The sequence below is a fragment of the Podarcis vaucheri genome (assembly GCF_965113315.1).
Source record: "Podarcis vaucheri genome assembly, chromosome: 3".
Taxonomy (NCBI): domain Eukaryota; kingdom Metazoa; phylum Chordata; class Lepidosauria; order Squamata; family Lacertidae; genus Podarcis; species Podarcis vaucheri.
The window spans coordinates 60,885,567-60,906,049 of NC_138761.1; the positions used below are offsets into that span (position 1 = coordinate 60,885,567).

A 20,483-nucleotide genomic window follows, 5' to 3' on the forward strand; every position below is an offset into this window, starting at 1 on the left:
GGTAGTTCTATTCTATTTCACTAAAGTACGCCTTACTTTTAAAATAAGAATTAACCAGATGTTTCATAAACAGTCTGCAAAAGCTAGAAAAAACTTTGTTTGGCTTTCCAAATGTGGAGTTAGGGTTTACAAATCCAGGCAAGAGATTTCATGGTGGCACATGCCATGTTTTACACAGCAGATGGCACTCTTAATGCCTGAAATAGGGAAGGAATCCACAGATAAACAATGTGTGTTGAAAACTCTGGTGCAGAATTAGCACAAAGTGGTTGCTGGTGTCTAGGTCACTTCATTTAGAAACATAATGTGGCAGTCGTCTGCTCAGGAGTTCTCACTACATCTGCTTCCTTGAGTGATGGATTTATAATAAGAAAGGTGAGAATTTTAGAAAACCTTGTAGATGAAACCGCATTTTGAAGGCATCGCTGAATAGTAACATTTTGCACATGTTGTCATTAGCTTGTGAGAAAAGGAATTCTAGTGACAGTTAATGAAAGGAGTTATTTCCCCCTTTAAATTTAGGTTTTACTTACACGACACCTTGTGTTTCCATTTCCTGAAGGAAAATGACTTTTACTCCAATGGATGGCTGCCTTGCTTTCCCCACAACAGGATACACATAGGGTTGAATCCAGACTTGGTCATGCTTATGGCAGAGCAACTGGAATCAATTGGACTTAAGTTTCAATAGGTCTACTCTAAGCATGATTAAGTCCAGGTCAACCTATAATATGTGTGTTTGTGTGTGTTTATAATGTGTACCCTCCCTGCCGACTGAATGAAAATCCCATGAATTCAGAGCTCTTTGTTTTTACACCATTGAGCTATATTGACTGACAAATTGTGTGTGTTCTCATTTCAGGCAACGGGCCCCACCATGATCGATGTAGTGTCTATAACCCAAGCAATTTGGTCGATGGAGTTTACTGCCTCCCAATAGGCCATTGGATTGAGGTTTCTGGCCATACTGATGAGATGAAACATACAACTGACTTCTATTTTAATATTGCTGGACATCAAGCTATTCACTACTCCAGGTAACAAAAAAAAAAAAAAGAGATTAGGTGTTATGAAAAACAGCATGGAAAGATGGTGATTTACTTCTTGATCCTAAGCATGTCTACTCAGAAGCAAGTCATGCTGCGTTCAGTATGATTTATATCCTAATAAGTATGATTAAGATTGAAGACTTAGCAGGGAAAACAAAATACTTCATATTATTTGCTGATGGATGGTCATATGCAAACATGTGGGTGCTCAGATACCCCAGCCACATTTTCAAAAGTTTTGCTTGCAGTCGTGCTGACTAGAGACTCACATTTACACATTTGTTCCCCCACCCTCAAGGTGAATTTCTAGCTGCCCTGGATGATCAGAAGACTGCTTTTGCATGCTTTTATGGGGCACTTGATAAGTGGTGGTCTCCTTTACTGATACCACTTGGAAGATCAATTATTGGAATCAGCTAATGTGAAAAACTGCCAGTCAACTTAACTTACATAATTTTGGAAACATCTGACATTGTGTCAAATGACAATCTGATTATGACACGGGATGCTTATTTTTAACACCAGCTGCTGTCGTCTTTATTTGAAGTAGCAAAGCATTGTCCTGCCTGCCCTCTAGAACTAAAATAGTTATTGTCCAGTAAACAAGATTCTCAGGAGCATTCTACAACATCTGCAGATAGGTAGCTAATCTCCAATTTCAACATCTTGACTAATAGCGGTAATAACAGATGCCAGGTGTTGAATGGTGAAGAGAATAAACATGGAAAACAAAGAGATGAGATAAGGAATTCACAGTCAAACTGCGATGAGCAGAGCCAGAAGCTGGCAGCTGAGAATGAAGCCAGATGCTGGGTCAGGAAGCTGGGCAGCAGTAGGTGTAAGACTGGGAGACAGGTACAGTGCCAGGAGCCTGACACTTGGAGATAAGCAAGTTTGGTTCTTTTAAACAAAGCCACAGAACTGCCATACTGTAAGTGCAGCTGGCTTCCCTTCTTGTAAGGCTGCGGCTGGCCAACGTGAAGCAAATGGGATAGAGCTATGTGAGAGCACCAGATGCCAAGGTTGGCTCTTTAAGCATGCTTCCCCTATTCTTGAACTCCTTGGACGACAGGTGGGGTATAAATGTAATTATAAATAAGTAATCTTAAAAAGAAACCTCATATGTGAAAGGAAAACCACTGGGTGTATGTGCATTTGAAGATGTGATATATAAGGGGAAAGTGGCCATTTGCCCCAAAGGAACCAGCCTTGGAAAGGCAGAACATTCAAACTGAGATGTATTACAATGTGACTTTTTGAAGTGATCTAGACTTTTCCAAATATGCTCTTTGAAAGTTGGGGTTCATACAGTGGCAGAGCAAGCCGATTGGGCACCGCGCGTGCCTTGCGCCCAGGGGTGGGGCAACCGACCTGGGGGGCGGGGCGAGCTGGGGCAGGATGCTCCGTGGGGCCTCCAAGGAGTGTGCTTGCCTCCTCCCACTCAGCTGCCCTACAGCTGGGGGAGGGGGGTGGACCGTTTGGGCCTGTGGGTGCCCAAGTCACCGCGTCACTCGCAAGAGAGATGTGTGAAGCAGGCGCACTGCAGGCCCCGAGGTGAGTGCCACCTGGCATTTTGTCACCCCCCAGTGGTAACACCCAGGGCAGCCCACCCCCACCGCACCCCCTTCCTCCGCCCATCTCTTCTTACTCCTTACCCAATCCTACAGTCTTGATCCAGCTCCAGTCATACATTAAAAAAATAATAGCATTGAAAGTGACCGGCTGAGTATAACCATGCAGATACACATCCATGCTGGCTATGTGCATGTAACCTTTCTTCAGCACATAGTTTTCCCTTGCTGGATCAAGTGCAGTGTAATTGTAATATTGCTGTAATAATTGAAAATGAACTGGTCAGTATGGTAGTTTATAGCTTGCAACTCAGATTCAAGCTTTGGATAATGTCTGATCTTCCAGATCCCCACCACGCTACAAATGTAGTCAGGTCCCAAGAACCAACATCCCTCTAATGCTTGTTGCCTTGTCAGCACATAGACCCACATGCAGGCCTAGCTGTCACCCATTCAGGCGTGAATATGTGCAGTGTGGGGCTGCAGTGCCTCAAATATAACATTTGGGAAAGGATAATGAGCTTAACTCAAAATGCCACCTTGACGTCAGGTATAAGTACCGTATTTTTACGCCCTATAGGACGCACTTTTTCCCCTCCAAAAATGAAGGGGAAATGTGTGTGCGTCCTATGGGGCGAATGCAGGCTTTCGCTGAAGCCTGGAGAGTGAGAGGGGTCGGTGCGCACCGACCCCTCTCGCTCTCCAGGCTTCAGGAAGCTCTCCGCAAGCCTTGGGAGCCCGCGGGAGTTCCCGTCGGGCTCCTAAGGCTTGCAGATAGCAGCCTGCATCTTGAAGCCAGGGGCGTGCACAGCGCGCCCCGGGCTTCAGTTCCCCGACCTGGTTTGGAGGCTGGCGGCAGGGAGAAGCGCGCTTCTCCCCGCCGCCAGCCCCACAAGCTCGGGGGACAGCGGGGAGGTGCAGCGCCGCCACCCCGCTGTTCCCCGACCTGGTTTGGGCTTCAGGCAGATATCCGCAAGGCATGGGAGCCCGGCGGGAAGTTGTGCCGGTCTCCCAAGGCTTGCGGAAAGCTGCCTGTTCTGGGGGCTGGGGTTAGGGGAAGCTCGGGCTTCCCCCGCCCCAGCTCCGCGCCTGGGGGGGAAAATAATTTCTTCCCCTTTATCCTCCCCCCCAAAAAAAACCTAGGTGCGTCCTATGGCCCGGTGCGCCCTATGGGGCGAAAAATACGGTAATTTTCAAGATTGCTTTATTACTTACCCTAAATGGAAGAGTGTTATACTCAAAATCCATTGGATTTTTTTATATATATCTTTTCGATAAGTATTTTATAAGAACCATTACAGCAAGTATTGTGGGAGTGGCTATGTTAGCTTTGACTCTTTGCCTTGCTGTAACAAAATTAATTGTTTCATAAAGGCCATTAAAACTTCTAATCATCATTAATAAAGGTAAAGTCAACAGTGAATTATTAAAATACCTCTGAAAAGAAAAATGCTTTGTCTGGAATATATATATATATGTATGTACATGAGAACTAAGTATGAAAGAGAAGCAAGAAATCCATTCAGCTGTTTAAAGAAAAATAACCTGTGTGCTAAGTGTCACCCTGGAGTGATTTTTTATTGCTAAATTATAGCATGAACTATGGTGGAGAAAGTGACGACTTTTAACTGGAATTCAGTGAGCTGTGCCATTTGAGTAGAAAGCTGAAAAGATGCCCTGTGGTTAAATAATTAATTAAGAACAGAGCTATGGCATCTATTGGGATTTCTACCTTTGGAACTAAATTCTGAGGCCCAATTCCCCTTCTCTTTCCCTAGAAGTTCAATAGCAACTGCATCAGTAACAAGGCTAAAAAATAATGAGCTACAGAGCCAAAGTCATTGATTGTATTGTAAGTTTTAAAGAGAGTCTAGATACAGGCTCTCATTTAAAATAGGGAAACAAGACTTGAGTTGCTTTTAATGCATGCTAATGGGTTTAACCTGTCCCTTTTGAAGTCAGTGGGAATTCTGCCATTGATTTCAGACCAAACAGCATTGGAACTCAAATAGCTCAGGAAAGTTAAATATATTTAGTGCATCATTTATCATTTAAATATCCCACGTAAGTAACTGAGCAGCAAAAAAAAAAAAAAAGGAAAAAAGAGTAAAGCAATGTCAAGTAATGTCACCCTAAGTTTTCTGTTGTTATTACTGTGTAAGTTGTTGTCTTAAAAATACTCCAGTTGGCAGCCTGATCCTATGGAAACTTCCTTAGAAGTCCTACTGAGCTAAGCACTATACTCACAAACAAGTGTATACAGGAGTGCAATATATATATATATATACAGTGGTGCCTCGCAAGACGAAAAGAATCCGTTCTGAGAGTCTCTTCGTCTAGCGGTTTTTTCGTCTTGCAAAGCAAGCCCATTGACAGATTAGCGGATTAGCGCTATTAGCGGCTTTTAGCGGCTTTTAGCAGCTTAGCGGATAAGCGGATAAGTGGCTTAGAAAAAGGGGGGGGAGGAAGAAAACCCGCAGGAACTCGCAAGACATTTTCGTCTTGCGAAGCAAGCCCATAGGAGATTCGTTTTGCGAAGCACCTCCAAAACGGAAAACTCTTTCGTCTAGGGAGTTTTCCATCTTGCAAGGCATTCGTCTTGTGGGGCACCACTATATATATATATATATACATATCTATATATATATATATATATATATGCTTTCGTAGATTTTCACGGGTACAGGAATGTAGGTTTTGGTGTCTTCGGGTGTCTTCCCGTGTAAGAGTCGGGGTGTCTGGGCGACGTTTCGACGAGGTCTCACTCGTCATCTTCAGGCTGGTGCTTTCGGCTTCTTGTTACTGGAACAGAGCAGAATCTGGTGTTTGAGTTCCTATAAATACTGTTGAGGGGTGTGGTGTATAGCCTCCAACGTTCTGGGCAGAGAGGAAGTTCCTAGATTAGTGTGCCTTTTCTTCTTTTGTTCCTTAATTACTTGAGGGATATCTTGAGTGATTTCATGAGTGATATTCTGAATACCACTGGGTGGGTCATTAAGTGTAGATTAGTGGTAAAGCTTTCGTGTCTTGACCTCTTGAGCTTGTGAAGAGTTTTTCTGAGAAGATGGCTGTGCTGCATTTAGTTGTGCTCTGGCTTGGCTTCGTGTATAGGGGCGAGCTGTAATTTTGTGCCTTGTGCCAGCCAGATCTGTGTAGGGATTGCAGGGGGGTGCAGCATCCGGAGGTGCCACTATAGTTTGGCTACTGGATGGAGTCTGTAGTATGTCTGTGGAGAGGGTCTGGGTTTGAAACCCAGACCCTCTCCACAGACATACTACAGACTCCATCCAGTAGCCAAACTATAGTGGCACCTCCGGATGCTGCACCCCCCTGCAATCCCTACACAGATCTGGCTGGCACAAGGCACAAAATTACAGCTCGCCCCTATACACGAAGCCAAGCCAGAGCACAACTAAATGCAGCACAGCCATCTTCTCAGAAAAACTCTTCACAAGCTCAAGAGGTCAAGACACGAAAGCTTTACCACTAATCTACACTTAATGACCCACCCAGTGGTATTCAGAATATCACTCATGAAATCACTCAAGATATCCCTCAAGTAATTAAGGAACAAAAGAAGAAAAGGCACACTAATCTAGGAACTTCCTCTCTGCCCAGAACGTTGGAGGCTATACACCACACCCCTCAACAGTATTTATAGGAACTCAAACACCAGATTCTGCTCTGTTCCAGTAACAAGAAGCCGAAAGCACCAGCCTGAAGATGACGAGTGAGACCTCGTCGAAACGTCGCCCAGACACCCCGACTCTTACACGGGAAGACACCCGAAGACACCAAAACCTACATATATATATATATGTATATGTATATATGCCTATACAGTGGTACCTCGGGTTACATATGCTTCAGGTTACAGACTCCGCTAACCCAGAAATAGTACCTCGGGTTAAGAACTTTGCTTCAGGATGAGAACAGAAATTGTGCTCCGGCAGTGGGAGGCCCCATTAGCTAAAGTGGTGCTTCAGGTTAAGAACAGTTTCAGGTTAAGAACGGACCTCCGGAACGAATTAAGTTCTTAACCCGAGGTACCACTATATATATGTGTGTGTATGTGTGTGTATCTAAAATACTGTATGAAATACAAATTGTCCTCCATCTCTCTGAACCCATCTGCCTTTCATGGTTCCAGGGCTTGAAAGCGTGGCTTGTTATAGTATTTTTGTTTCATCTAGATGTCTCACTATGGGTAACAAATGTTCCCCTTCACCATCCCTATTGCTTCTACTGCACAGGATCTCAGATAAAGTCAGACATGCTTCCCAATCTTCACTGATTCCACTCATTAAATATTGTCTGGGGTTTGTTTAGGGGAAACAGACCTATAACCGTTTATTTCCCCTCCCCCATGAATCCAGTCTGCAGACACTTCTCCAAGCCAGGATAGGCAGCCAGTCATGTTTCTCACATTACACTTTCTCTTCCCAACAGTCTTCCAATTACAGTGACTGTTCCTCCAACTTTACTCATTTGTTTCTGCTGATAGCCTCTAGAATAGATAAAGCCTTTTAATCTTGGTTACTTGCTACAAAACTTCATAGGCCAAGCTCATCAGTTACTTATCCACACTTTGGACGTCTTCTGGCACCCCAGCGGAGTGCTTTGCAGCTGAGCTTCTAGGCTAGCTGTGTCCCCTAATATACACATTTTTGTATGTTGTTTTCTCAGACATGTGAATTTTAATGCACACTCACCCCAATATATGCGTTTTTGTACACATCACTTAGCTGGAGAATTGCGTTGCAAAAGTCATTGAATTTTCGAAGGATGGTTGTGTTTCAGAACATGTGAATTAAGTGGGTTCACCTTTAAGTGCAATCTGAATTTCTTCCCCCTCCCTAGCTGGCTGCAGCTACGTGTGAATCCAGAGGCATATGCCCGTAGTGCCTGTACACCACTTGAGTATTCCTTGAGTGTATTTATTCTGAAATAAGTAAATAAATGTACTTTCTCCTTCCTCTCTGCTCTGGACAATACTTTAGCACCCCACAGGCCCAGTGAGAGCACAGGGACTCTTTTCCCCCTGCCTCCTCATATATCATAAGAGAACATAATTTCAAATCCTCATGGATTTCAGAATCCTACCGATGCAACCTTATTGTGTCTTTGGACTGTATATCGTTTCAGGCTTATCTACAACTTTCATATTTTAGCTCAGAAGCCTATATATGGTTTATCAGAAGAAAACTTGCATATTCCTCGCCTATAGCTTAGTTTTTATAACATTTCTTATTTTAAAAAGTAAATAAACATTACTGAATCATTGCAGTTTTTCCCCCAAGAGACCTTTTGTTTCTGCAGAAAACAAAATTCCAAACAGTTGATTTGAGGCTGTACTTGTAGAGAGAGTACTTAAGAGGCTCATTTGAAAAATCTCCCATTTCCCCGCCTTAATGCTATGCAGCGGGAGATTTTATTGTGATACTCAGGGGGCTAGATGTACAGCTCCTATAACAGTTAAAAATGTTGTTCAAATCTCTGTGAACCACGATAAATAAAATTGAGCTCTGTCAGTTTGCCAGCCTGTTTGAAATATGGATTTCATTTCCTCTTTACTGGCTAAGCAACATTGAAGACTTGAAAATCAGAACGATGTGTCTCATTCCATATTCTCCCTCCCGCTCCCCACAACTTTTTACCAAGATTATAAATACCTGATAGATACAAAAGACTAAATGAATCGGACAGAACATGCATTTTTTTCCATTAAAATTAAATCCAAGGGAAGAGGTCATGCTGATAAAATGGGTTTCATCATTTTGAGAGTGAAATTAACCCCTTCCTATAAAAAAGAGAAATCAATTACACTTTGTTCAGACAACTGAGGTGGAAAGATAGGAATAAAGGTATTTTGGGGGAGACTATTAGCACTCCAAGTTTTCAAGATGCTAGGAAAATATTGCTTATTTTTACTGGTAACATGTTACGTAATATATAAAAAGGTAAAGGTAAAGGACCCCTGACAGTTATGTCCAGTTGCAGACGACTCTGGGGTTGCGGCGCTCATCTCGCTTTACAGGCCAAGGGAGCTGGCGTTTGTCTGCAGACAGTTTTTCCAGGTCATGTGGCCAGCAAGACTAAGCTGCTTCTGGTGCAACGGAACACCGAAACCAGGGCAGCGCACGGAAACACCATTTACCTTCCCGGCAGAGTGATACCTATTTATCTACTTGCACTTGGGGGGGGGTGCTTTCGAACTGCTAGGTTGGCAGTGTCAGTATCTCAGCTCGCAGTCAGAGGTAACTGGCCTCCCCCGGGCAACCGACTGAGATACTTGTTGGCCTTCCCGTCTGCGTCTCCCGGCAGGATACAGGCAAGGTCACAAATCGGCGATCCTCCTCAGACGTGAGAAGAACACACCATCCTCCCTCCTCCCTGCATTCTCCCCAGGGAGGGGAAAAAAGACAGACAGGAGTCTATTTACATGTCCTTTATTCCTGTCATTTCAGCAGTACAGAGAAACGTGACTGCACTCTCCAGACTCCAGCAGTAGAGTCACTGCTCCACCCCTGTACTTCCAGTACAGGTCAGATGACACTCTGAGCTAACATCCGGTGCTCAGTACAGAGAATAGACTGCCCCTTTTTCCCAACAGTACAGTTCCAGACAACAACATCCTGTTTTGCATTCCAGCCACCTGCAGCTAGCTTTTGCACTGCTGCTTTTTTCCAACAGGCAGGAGCTGGGAACGAGCAACAGGAGCTCACCCCGTCACAGGGATTCAAACCGCTGACCTTCCAATTGGCAAACCCAAGAGGCTCAGTGGTTTAAACTACTCTGCAAATCAGTTCTTGATGTTGGGGATTTCCCCCCCCCCTCCTGTAACTGAAGCAAGCTGACTTATGCCGCACAATCTTCTACATATCAGAAGTAAGTCTCATTGAGCTCAGCGAGCCTTACTTCTAGGTAAGTGGGCATAGGATTGTACTTTAGTGTATATAAGGAATAAGGAACCTGTGGCCCTCCAGGTGTTTTTAGACCACATCTCCCATCATTCCTGACCATTTGCCATGCTGGCTGTGGCTAATGAAATTGGAGTCCAACAACAACTGGAGGACCACAAATTCCCCATCCCTGAATGAACAATGACAGGATTCAATCAGTGAATTGTCCTTTTATTATAATGAATGGACCAATTAATTAACTACCCATTATCACTCATGCTGCTCCTTCTGGGATTTTCTAAACTCCCTTCCACGGGCTACCTGGTAATTGCTAAGAGTCTTGGCGGACAGCTTAATAATTTTTCTGCCTGTTGTAGCAAATATAATGCACTATTCACCTTGTAAGTCAGAAAACCAGACTCTTAAATTCAGCATGAATAGTTTCATAAGCAGGCGGCATAACACTTATTATTCCATGGTTTCAAACATGTTGTATATCACTATATAATGTGGTGTTAAACAGTGATAAAAAGGTGCCTGCCTCCTTTTAGTTGCCAAGTCTGTTCCCTTGTGAGGATCTCAAATAAGTAGACTAAATAACATCTAAGAAGAAAATTTACCAGTGCTTAATTACTTTTCACCAGTGTGCCACAAGTAATGAAAAAAGAGGGAAATGAGCATAGAAAATGCATTGTAGTCTATTTCATTTCTGCCATATAAAAGCCCTGGAGTAAAATTGTCTTAAAATGTACAGCTTCGGTAGCAAATAAGAAAGAAATTATAAATACAAAATTCTGCTCCTCCTAATTATACAATTTAGATGGAAAATGAGCTTCCCAAGTTGTTTCACCAAAGTGAGCTCTCTAGGGCGCAAGCCTGGGGGTTTGTATGGCTGTCCTGGGCTGCCCAGATGACAGCACTCTCCCCTCAGCCCTGCTGGTGTAGTCCAAAGGAAAGCAGAGCAATACAATTGGCATCAGTTTGGCTGTAGGAGTTGCCAGAAGAAGGCATGCAAGGCACCATCCAACTGTCTTAGGGACTCCATTCTGGATCTATATAGGATTTACTCCTTAGCATTTTCTTCTCCCGAAGATATCCCGCAAGGCAGTGGGTAATTCCAAAGAGTAACAGAAAAAACAAAATAGGTATCTTAGTCTTAGCTGTCTTTATAGCTAATGAGTTACTATAATTGTGTACAAAACGCTTGTGATGTAGTGGCACAGAAGTATGAAGCTAAATGGCACCATACACAAAGGTAAAAGCTAGATTTTCTTTTCAACAAAAAGCTTGTATACAAATAAATTAAGAACAGGTGATAAGGAAATGGAGACTTTCCATTTTGAATAACATGCTGATTAGTGAATAGTGAATCATGTGCCTTCCAGCCACCAGAATGGTTGCTTCTCTTGTTGGAATCCATAAGTTTGCTGGGATCCAAGGCCTGGCCTTACCATTTCTTTATCTTGGTGTACTCCTCTATGAGTAGTCACTATCTTTTCCTATCCCATACCATATAAAATGAAGTATGCCTTTATCAAATGTAGACTTGATCACTTTGACCTCGCCTTTTCCTGCTTGCTCCCAAATCCTGCAAGTTTCTCTTTGCTCCTTGCCCCACTACTGCCTACTTCTCCCTCTGACCTGCCTGGACTGCCCTTTGGAATTTGGACCTGATTTTATCTCACCTCTTTCAATTCTGCCTTTGAACAAATGTGCCAGACCACTCTTCTTTCCCTTCAGAGAGCTCAACACTGCAAGGGGCAGAGCACTATGTACCAGTGAGCAGCAGAAGCTCGGAAAGGAAAATGAGAATCTAAAAAAGAGTGCATGGATCAGGAATCCCAAATTAGTCATTGCTCCCTGATGCGTCCATTGTGCATTAATAAGCTATGTTCCAATGTAACATAGCCAAATCCTAGGCAGTGTTAGTGTGCCCATTCAAATCAATGGATTCAGGCATACCTGATGCTGCATATGATCAGACTGGTAAAGTTCACCCTTTGGACATGTGCCAAACCCTCTGGAAGAACATCTGCCATGTAGAGTGTGAGGTGGCTTTCAAAGAGATTGAGTCAGCACATGACTGGTCAAGTAGAGTGAACTGTTTCTCTTGACAACTTAGCAGAGTTTAAGTAGGACTTCATTGCTGTGCTTTTGAAAAGAATACATTGGCTTTCATCTAATCAAAATCAGCAGTATAAACAACTTTAATGGCTGGTGAGTGACTTTATTACCAATTTCTTCTGCAAAGTAGCTTAATTCTGGCAGGCATTTAGCTTTTAACCATAGGTGATGGCCACATAGTGCCCCATTATAGATGCAAGCAAGTTAAATGCATCACTTAAAGGCTGCTTACATGGGGCTGCTTTTTACAAGGCTTCTGGACAGGGATGGGTTGCTCATGAGACTAGAAGCAAGTTTTATGAGGCTGCTGATTTTTTAGTGCTTCAGAGTGGCTGTGTGCAGTGCAGAATAGTGTCAAAACAGCAAAGATCTTTTACAGCTCTAGGCTCACAACATCTCTGTGGGTGAGAAGATGATTCACGTGTGTATTTATTAAATGAAAAGAATGTGTGGCTTCAGCTATATCTAGAGTGAATTGTCAAATTTAATTAAGAATCTACAAAGGTGGGAAGGGAGTCATCCAAGCATTTGGTGCTTTGGCATTTTTAAACTAATTAAAATCTTCTGACAGAAGAAACACTCTGTAAAAGTGACTTCCCAGGATCCCATGTTTCCTCTGCTCTTTTTGGCTCAATTTTCAAATTGCCACAGACTTCCAGAACCTGGCCTACTCCTTAGTCTTGAGGGGAAGAGATATCCTCCTCCATACTGGTTTTTTATCAACCTCCCCACACAACATACACAAAAACCCAAGATTAGAGAAAAATCTAGAAAAAATGAGTCTGGATTCATGCTGAAGAATGTGCTGTCAAGTCCTTACATGAGAATGCCAGGTCAGTGGAAATCCTTGTAAGATAGTGTGTGTTTTTTTTGTATATAATTTTATTAAGTTTTCTGTTTTACAATTTAAAATACTCATGTTACATTCTTAAGATATCAATGACTTCCCTTCTCTTTCCATGGTTCATTATACATATCATAAATCCCTGCATATTTTACAAAAACTATACCATTCCATTGTTGCATCCATCAAAATTCGTTTACACTGTTGAATTTATCAATGCTGCTAGAGTTTTCAGTTGTACACAATTATTTCCCATGTATTCAGTAAACATTTTCCAATCTTCTTTAAACGTATGCTCTTCTTGTTCTCTTATTCTATATGTTAAGTCTGCGAGTTGTGCATATAGTGGTACCTCGGGTTACAGACATTTCAGATTACAGACACTTCAGGTTACAGACTCCGCTAACCCGGAAGTAGTACCTTGGGTTAAGAACTTTGCTTCAGGATGAGAACAGAAAATGCACAGTGGCAGCAGGAGGCCCCATTAGCTAAAGTGGTACCTCAGGTTAAGAACGGACCTCCAGAACGAATTAAATTCTTAACCCGAGGTACCACTGTATTCTGTCAACTTAAGTTGCCATTCTTCTTTTGTTGGGACCTCGCTTGTTTTCACTTTTTGGGCTAACAAAACACGGGCCGCAGTAGTAGCATACATAAATAACCTTTTTTTGACACCTGGGAATTTCAGTCTGAATTATCCCCAACCGAAAGGATTCTGGTTTTGTGGGGGAAGTACTTTCAAGTACTTTTTTTCAATTCATTATGGATCATTTCCCAATACTCTTTTACCCTTTTACAAGTCCACCACATATGAAAGAACGTTCCCTCCACCTCTTTGCGTCACCTTGTAAAATAGTCTTCATGGGTACTCAGGATCAAATGGCTACTTACCCTTCTATCTCCTAGGGGTATCACTGGCTTTGGGGCAGGCTTCTTTGACCATTTTCAATCAATATAAGAGGAGGCATGAGTCACAGTGGGTAGATAATATTCTCAGCTGCACTTCAGGTCCAGACAGTTTTATCATCCTTTACCCTCTGTTGGCATGACGTGCTCTGATATGCATGACTCATTTTTGTAGGCCTCTTGTCCTGTCCACATTTGACAGAACTGACTTCTGTATTATACAGAGGTGGAAAAGAACACCAACTATTTGTGCTTCTTTGCCCCACACACTTCCTCACGTCCCCTATTATATGGAAAGTGGGACTTGAAGATCTCATTCACTGTGAGAGCTCTAAGCTCCAGTAGTTATTTGGGGTTTGTGAATCTTATCAGAGGATAAATCCCTAAGTCCCACTGCTCATGTTATACTGCAAGGAGGGAAATTAGAAGTGTGAGTCATTCACAGTTTGTTTTTCTTTTCCTCTTCTCTATAATGGATATGCTGCTCCTTAGTGTTCTGATTCTAACTCAAGGATAAGCTTTGCATTGCCCTGTTACTTTGTCGACTATAGAAAATGATAGTTGCAACTCAAACAGCTTCTCAAGAACACATAAGAGAAAGCCAAGTTGTCGGGAGCCATTGTGACACTGTAGATTTAAGATGACCAAATGGACTATAGATAGGATCTGAACTTAATTTTAAATGTCTGGTGCGTGAAGCTTGTTCCCACGTCAGTTTTGGGATTTCACATGAGGCTCAGGGAACAGGAACAGAAGCCACGAGGGTGAAAATGCCTTTATTTCTTCTGCTTGATTTGGGATCTACACTTCTAGAAACAAGAAAATAATGAACAAGGATTATACATCATATGAATGTTGGTTTTCCATGGCCCCCTGGTTAAAATATACAATTTAATCCTCCATCAGCAAGTGTGGTCAAATACACCCCAACAGCACTGAAAAAATAAACATTTGTGTCACTCTTTCACAACTCCATGTTCTGGGTAGATCTCAGCCGTGCTGAGGTGAGAATTGCCACGAGGCACACATACACCAATGTTTTTACTATTATGGCATTTGAGGTCAACTCTACCACATTCCTCAACAGTACTGAGGGGAAAAAACGAACATATGGTACCCCACAGGTTTATAAAACCTTTACAAACCTGAATTGTTTAAATGTTTTTTCCAAAATTAGAACGTTCCTTGTGAACCTCCCCACCCATTAATTTGCACAAAACCTACTAATTCAGCTTTTGGTGGGGGAGGTCACTGAGGAATTGATTGATTTAATGGAGGAATTAAACTTCTCTCATTAAAGCACAGTCAAATGAACCAACTCTTTAAGGCAGATTTTGTAAAAACAGAATGGTAAAAATTGCTATTATAACTTATGCTGGCAGTCCTCATGACAGTGTGCTTGTTTAACAAGTATGTCATATTGTAGTGCTCACATCAATTATCCATATAAAAGGCTTTTCTGCTGCAAATGTAGAAAGACTTTCTTTGAGAGTTTCTAAAGCTGTTAGCTCTTGATGTCAAGAACACTGTTTTCCTTCTGAATGAATGGCTGCTAGAATACTGTTAGTGTTAATGGAGCACAAATGATAATCAATGGGACACTGTATCCTGCTTTATAATATCCAAACTAATCCTATTGCAGACTCACACAGCAATCCTAACTGTAAAAAGCTGGGGTCAATTCCACTGTCATAAGGCATGCTGGTGTAAGTTACCCCATTCCAAACTCTGTTCAGGCAGAATTTGACATACCACACCGGTGAGATGTCTGTGGAGAGCAACGGCCTCCGTTTCCCCACCAGCACTGTCTCAATGTGTGTGTCTACCTGCCTGAATGTGTGTACGAGTCTGCCAGCCTGAGTGAATATCTGTATGAGCATGTAATGAGCATGTGTGCAAGTGTCAGGCGGCAGAGGAAACAACTCCTACGGCAGGTTGCCGGGAACGGATAAGACAAGGAAAAGTTCTTACCACCTGCTTTTTTATTCAATATTGACAGAGAAAGGCTTGGGATGCAGCCTCTTAGAATAATGGTGTTGTCTCGAGTGACTCTCCGCCCCCTTTTTCTCCCACTTCCTCATTCATCATCATCTCCCCTATGGGTGGCACTGAGGGCCGTTTGCTTCTGAGCCTTTTGCTCTCCTACTTTCAAGGCTCTCCAGGTTCTGGGGGGGGTCTGGAATGCTTTCTAAAGACACTGTGTCTGTCAACTGTTGCCCTCCTGGTGCTTCCTCCTCCTCCTCCTCTCCCATTATTTCCCAGCTTTCCCACTCATCTGCTTCTGAGCTGTGGCCTCCCTCAAACCCCTGTTGTAATTCTGAACTGGGAGGGTCAGGTTGGGGAGGCGATCTCTGCCATTCCTTCTCTGCCCAGCAAATGACTGTGTGGGCCATGCACACTTCAGCCATTCATACTTTGGCTGGCTGTCAGTGCAGATCTTGAGCCAAAAGTGGTTAGCCACTCCAGCTGTACAGCAATATAAATACATAGGACAGGAGGCATAGGTGTCCTGCTATTGTAGCCATAAACCCATCATGTCCATTACTTCCGGTTCGGCGCCAGCGCTAATGGCTGCTCCCTCTCCGAGCTCCGGAGAGAGGACGGCTCTGCGAGTTCGGGTCTGACCCGCTACGGCAAGCGGGGGACCCCTAAAATCACAGGAACGGAGCCTGTGAACAAGGAGATTCGGTGGGCACCTGAAGCGCCCCCCTTTACCGCAGAAAGAGCCTTTTTAAAGGCTCCGGAACGACAACGGGGAGCGCGGTGCTGAGAATCGCTACCCAGCCCGCAGGGTGAAGCCGCGTCGCCATTAGTGGAGAGCGCCGATTCCCTTCCTGAATAATCTGGACAAAAAAGACCCGTGAGTAAGATTGAACCTCTATTCGTATCAAAACTACCTGAAATTAGGCTGAAAACGGGAAAGGCGAAAATTAAGGAAGTCTGCCTTCCCCCGACTGCATGACAATTAAAGCAACGAAAGTTACTGAGCTGCATCCATATGGGATATTGTCTTTAACTGCTTGAATCCGACATTTGGACTTTGACTATCCCCTCTAGCTTGCAGGGCAGAGGGGAGGAATAAGTGATTTTATAAGCTGCATGACCAACTTAAAGGAAAGGGAACTCTCTGCAGCCTTCAACCTGGCACAAACTGCTATTAAAACAAAGGAACACTGAACTGACTTTAGACTCCTGTGAAAGTAACAAAGTGGAAATCTCATTGCTTATTTGTTACAAAGTTTTGGGACTCTGTGGACACAATATATCAGGGAAGGCTGGGACTCTATCTATTGGGAAAGTGTTGCAAGATACATATAGAAGCCTCCCGATAAATCTGCTTTTTAAATACTCTTTGCCTTTGTTTGCGGACATTTTGATTTGCTCCCTCTAGAGGGTAAATTAAAAGTTGCTACGCTTTGGGACAGTGGAATTTTCCTTTAGGAGAAGGCTCTCGTGGGAAACGACCTTGGGATATGAGTGGCCCAGCAGACGAGATAAGCACGAGAGCCAAGACAAGGCAATATCAACAACAGCTACAGCAACACAAGAAAAGAGGCTCGATCTCAGGCATAACCCCTACAGTGACAACAGGACAAGAAAAAGGTACAGCAGTCTCCATGGATGCAGTGTCGCAAGCCCTTCTTAAGATAAACCAGTCTTTGGAGAATCTAACAAAGCAGACGGCAGAAAATACCAAGAAATTGACAGAGAATTCACAGAAATTGACAGATTTAACAACAAGACTTGACCTGAATACAGAATCTATAAACAGGCTTACGCAAGAAAATTCTGCCACACGTCAAATTGCGGAGGAAGCCAGAACTATTGCTGGAGAGACCCAGGAAAAATTAGAACCGATTGCCAGGAAGGTCTATGACCACGACGCAACTCTGGCATTGTGGGAACTACAAAAAAAAGAAAGGAATTTGAAACTACGATCAATTCCAGAGGACGAAGGAGACAATCTTACGGATTTTTTAACGAAAGAGTTTGCTGATTCCTGGGAAGATCTAGAGGAAGACGAATTTAAAATTACAACAGCATTTAGACTGGGCAGAAGACAGAACAGAAAGGCGCCGAGAGACTGTCTGATTACCTTGAGATCGAAGGAGGAAAGAGACAAAATTCTAAGACTGCACTTTGAAAAGGCCTTACAAATTGGGAACTCACCGATACAGATCTTTAAAGACATTCCTAAACATATTTTGGACTTGAGAGCTTCTTATAAGGATTTGGTCTACCTGTTGAAGAAGAACACCATTCTCTTCAGGTGGGAATTTCCACAGGGACTGTCTTTTGATTATAGGGGGAAGAAGGTGAAAATAAAGACGATACAGGATAAAGACAGGTTCCTGCAAAGAAATCAAGAAGATTTACAGAAAGGAACTGTAGACCCAATTGCTGAGCAAAAGAGTGTAATAGACATCCTGAACCTTTCGTTTGGACAGAATCTTCCACCACCAACAGAGGAGGAACAACAATTGGGAGCTGTTGGAGGAATACCAGAAAAATAACAAGATGGCCCTGCAATTCCTTAGCTGGAATTGTAATGGGATGAACAGTCCTTTGAAGAGACGACAAGTATTCCATATTTTGTACAGAGAACAACTGGACTTGATTTGCTTACAGGAAACCCATATAACTAGAGCACACAGGAGACTGCTTATGAATAAAAAATTGGGACAAGAATTTATTTCGTCGGACAAAGTGAAAAAAAGAGGAGTTGTGATTTATGTAAAAGAGAAGTGGGCTCCAAAAATGATGTTCAAAGATGAACAAGGAAGATATTTAGCGGTGGAGATTCAGGTACAAGGAGAAAAATTTTTGATAATTGGGATCTATGCACCAAATGAAGGTAAAGCAGAATTCTTCAAAAAACTCCATGAAACTTTGACGGATTATTTGGAATACAATATGATAATCATGGGAGATATGAATGGTATAGTTTCTACAAACATGGACAAGACACAAAGACTGACACTTACTAAAGAAGGGAGACTCCCGAAGACTTTCTTCGAAATGACTGAAAATATGGACTTAATAGACATTTGGAGAACAAGGAACCCTCTTGAAAGAGAGGGAACCTTTTTCTCCCATGCAAAGATGACCTGGACCAGAATCGACCAAATATGGGTTACTAGTGGAATGGCTCCGAAGATTAAGAAGGTAGAAATCTGCCCGAAAACCTGTTCCGACCATAACGCCGTGAAGATGGAAATGAAATTTACAACAACTGGTCAGTTTAGATGGAGAATGAATGACACCCTATTTCGAGATAGAGAGATCCACATGAAGGCCCAAAAAACTCTAAAGGACTATTTTGAAATCAATCTAAAGGGCGAGGTGGAAAAAAGAGTGATCTGGGACGCAAGTAAAGCTGTGATGCGAGGATTTTTGATTCAACAAAATTCAATAAAGAAGAGGAAACAGAATGAGAAAAAGGAAAATTTTTTGGAAAAGATAAAAGAAGGAGAGAAAAAATTAAGATCAAAACCAAAGTCCCAGGAGATTTTGAGGGAGATTAAGTTGTATCAAACACAATATATGGAATTGATGAACCAAGAGATAGAATGGAAAATAAAGCAAATGAAACAAAAGACATTTGAGTCGGCAGACAAATGTGGTAAACTTCTGGCATGGCAACTTAAGAAAAGACAGAAATTAAATACAGTCACAAGTCTAGAAGTGGATGGAAAAAATATATTTAAACCCAACGAGATAAGAAATTGTTTTGTGAGTTACTTTAAAAAACTTTATTCCCAAGGATTACAAAATGAAGAGGACATAGATAAATTCCTTAATAAATATGGATTACAAAAAATCTCTCATCATAGCAAGGTGGATCTAAACCAGAGAATAACAGAACAAGAGATAGAGGGTGCCATTCAGGACATGCAATTGGGCAAATCTCCAGGGCCAGACGGACTGACTTCCAGATATTATAAATCTTTAAAGGAATGGCTGATACAACCGTTAAAGGAAGTTTGTAACGAGATCTTAGAGGGAAAAAAGGCACCCGAATCGTGGAAAGAAGCATATATCTCACTCATACCAAAGACAGAGACTGAAAAGACTCAACTGAAGAACTACCGCCCAATTTCGTTACTGAATGTGGATTACAAAATTTTTGCAGACATTTTAGCAAAAAGATTTAAAAGAGTACTGATGGAGAAGATTCACAGAGACCAAGCAGGCTTTCTCCCAAAAAGACACCTCTCAGACAATGTTAGGAATATAATAGACATTTTGGAAAAGTTAGAGGTGAACATAAATACTAAAGCAGTTTTGATATTTGTGGATGCGGAGAAAGCCTTTGACAATATTTCATGGAGTTTTATGAAAAAGAATCTTCATGGGATGGGGGTAGGACAAGGATTTGAGAATGGTATGGGTGCAATATATTCCGAACAAAAAGCTAAGTTGATTGTAAACAATGTAATAACTGAGGAACTTAAGATAGAAAAAGGAACACGACAGGGGTGCCCAATTTCCCCATTGCTTTTTATTTCGGTCCTGGAGGTGTTGCTGAACATGATTAGAGACGACCAGCAGGTTAAAGGTGTAAAGGTCGGAACCAAACATTATAAGTTAAGAGCGTTCGCAGATGACCTGGTTTTGACCTTGCAGGAGCCAAACACTAGTACAAAAAGAGTGTTGGAAATAATCCAACAATTTGGACAGGTAGCTGGATTTAAATTGAATAAACAAAAAACTAAAGTCTTAGGGAAAAACCTAACAGATATGGAAAAGAATAAGTTTCAAGAAGAGACAGGTCTGACGGTGGTTAAGAAGGTGAAATATCTAGGGGTTAATTTAACATCTAAAAACTTGAATCTGTATAAGGACAATTATGAAAAATGTTGGTCAGAAATTAAAAAAGATTTAGAAATATGGTCAAATTTGAGATTGTCAATGTTAGGCCGAATTGCAGTGATTAAGATGAATGTATTGCCTAGAATGTTATTTTTATTTCAAACTTTGCAGATTATTGACAAGATGGACTGTTTCAAGAGGTGGCAGAAAGATATTGCGAAATTTGTCTGGCAGGGCAAAAAGCCCAGAATAAAATATAAAATTTTAACAGATG

General features: G+C 42.2%; 1 protein-coding gene across 2 annotated transcripts in view; it reads left to right on the plus strand.

The window, feature by feature from the left end:
* Window positions 1-20,483, plus strand: part of EPM2A (EPM2A glucan phosphatase, laforin) — a 39,058-nt gene that overhangs the window by 11,967 nt on the left and 6,608 nt on the right. For both annotated transcript variants that reach the window (XM_082215996.1, XM_082215997.1), the window contains exon 2: window positions 863-1,037. In XM_082215996.1, coding sequence (XP_082072122.1) covers window positions 863-1,037 — 175 coding nt within the window. The remainder of the gene's footprint in view (window positions 1-862; window positions 1,038-20,483) is intronic.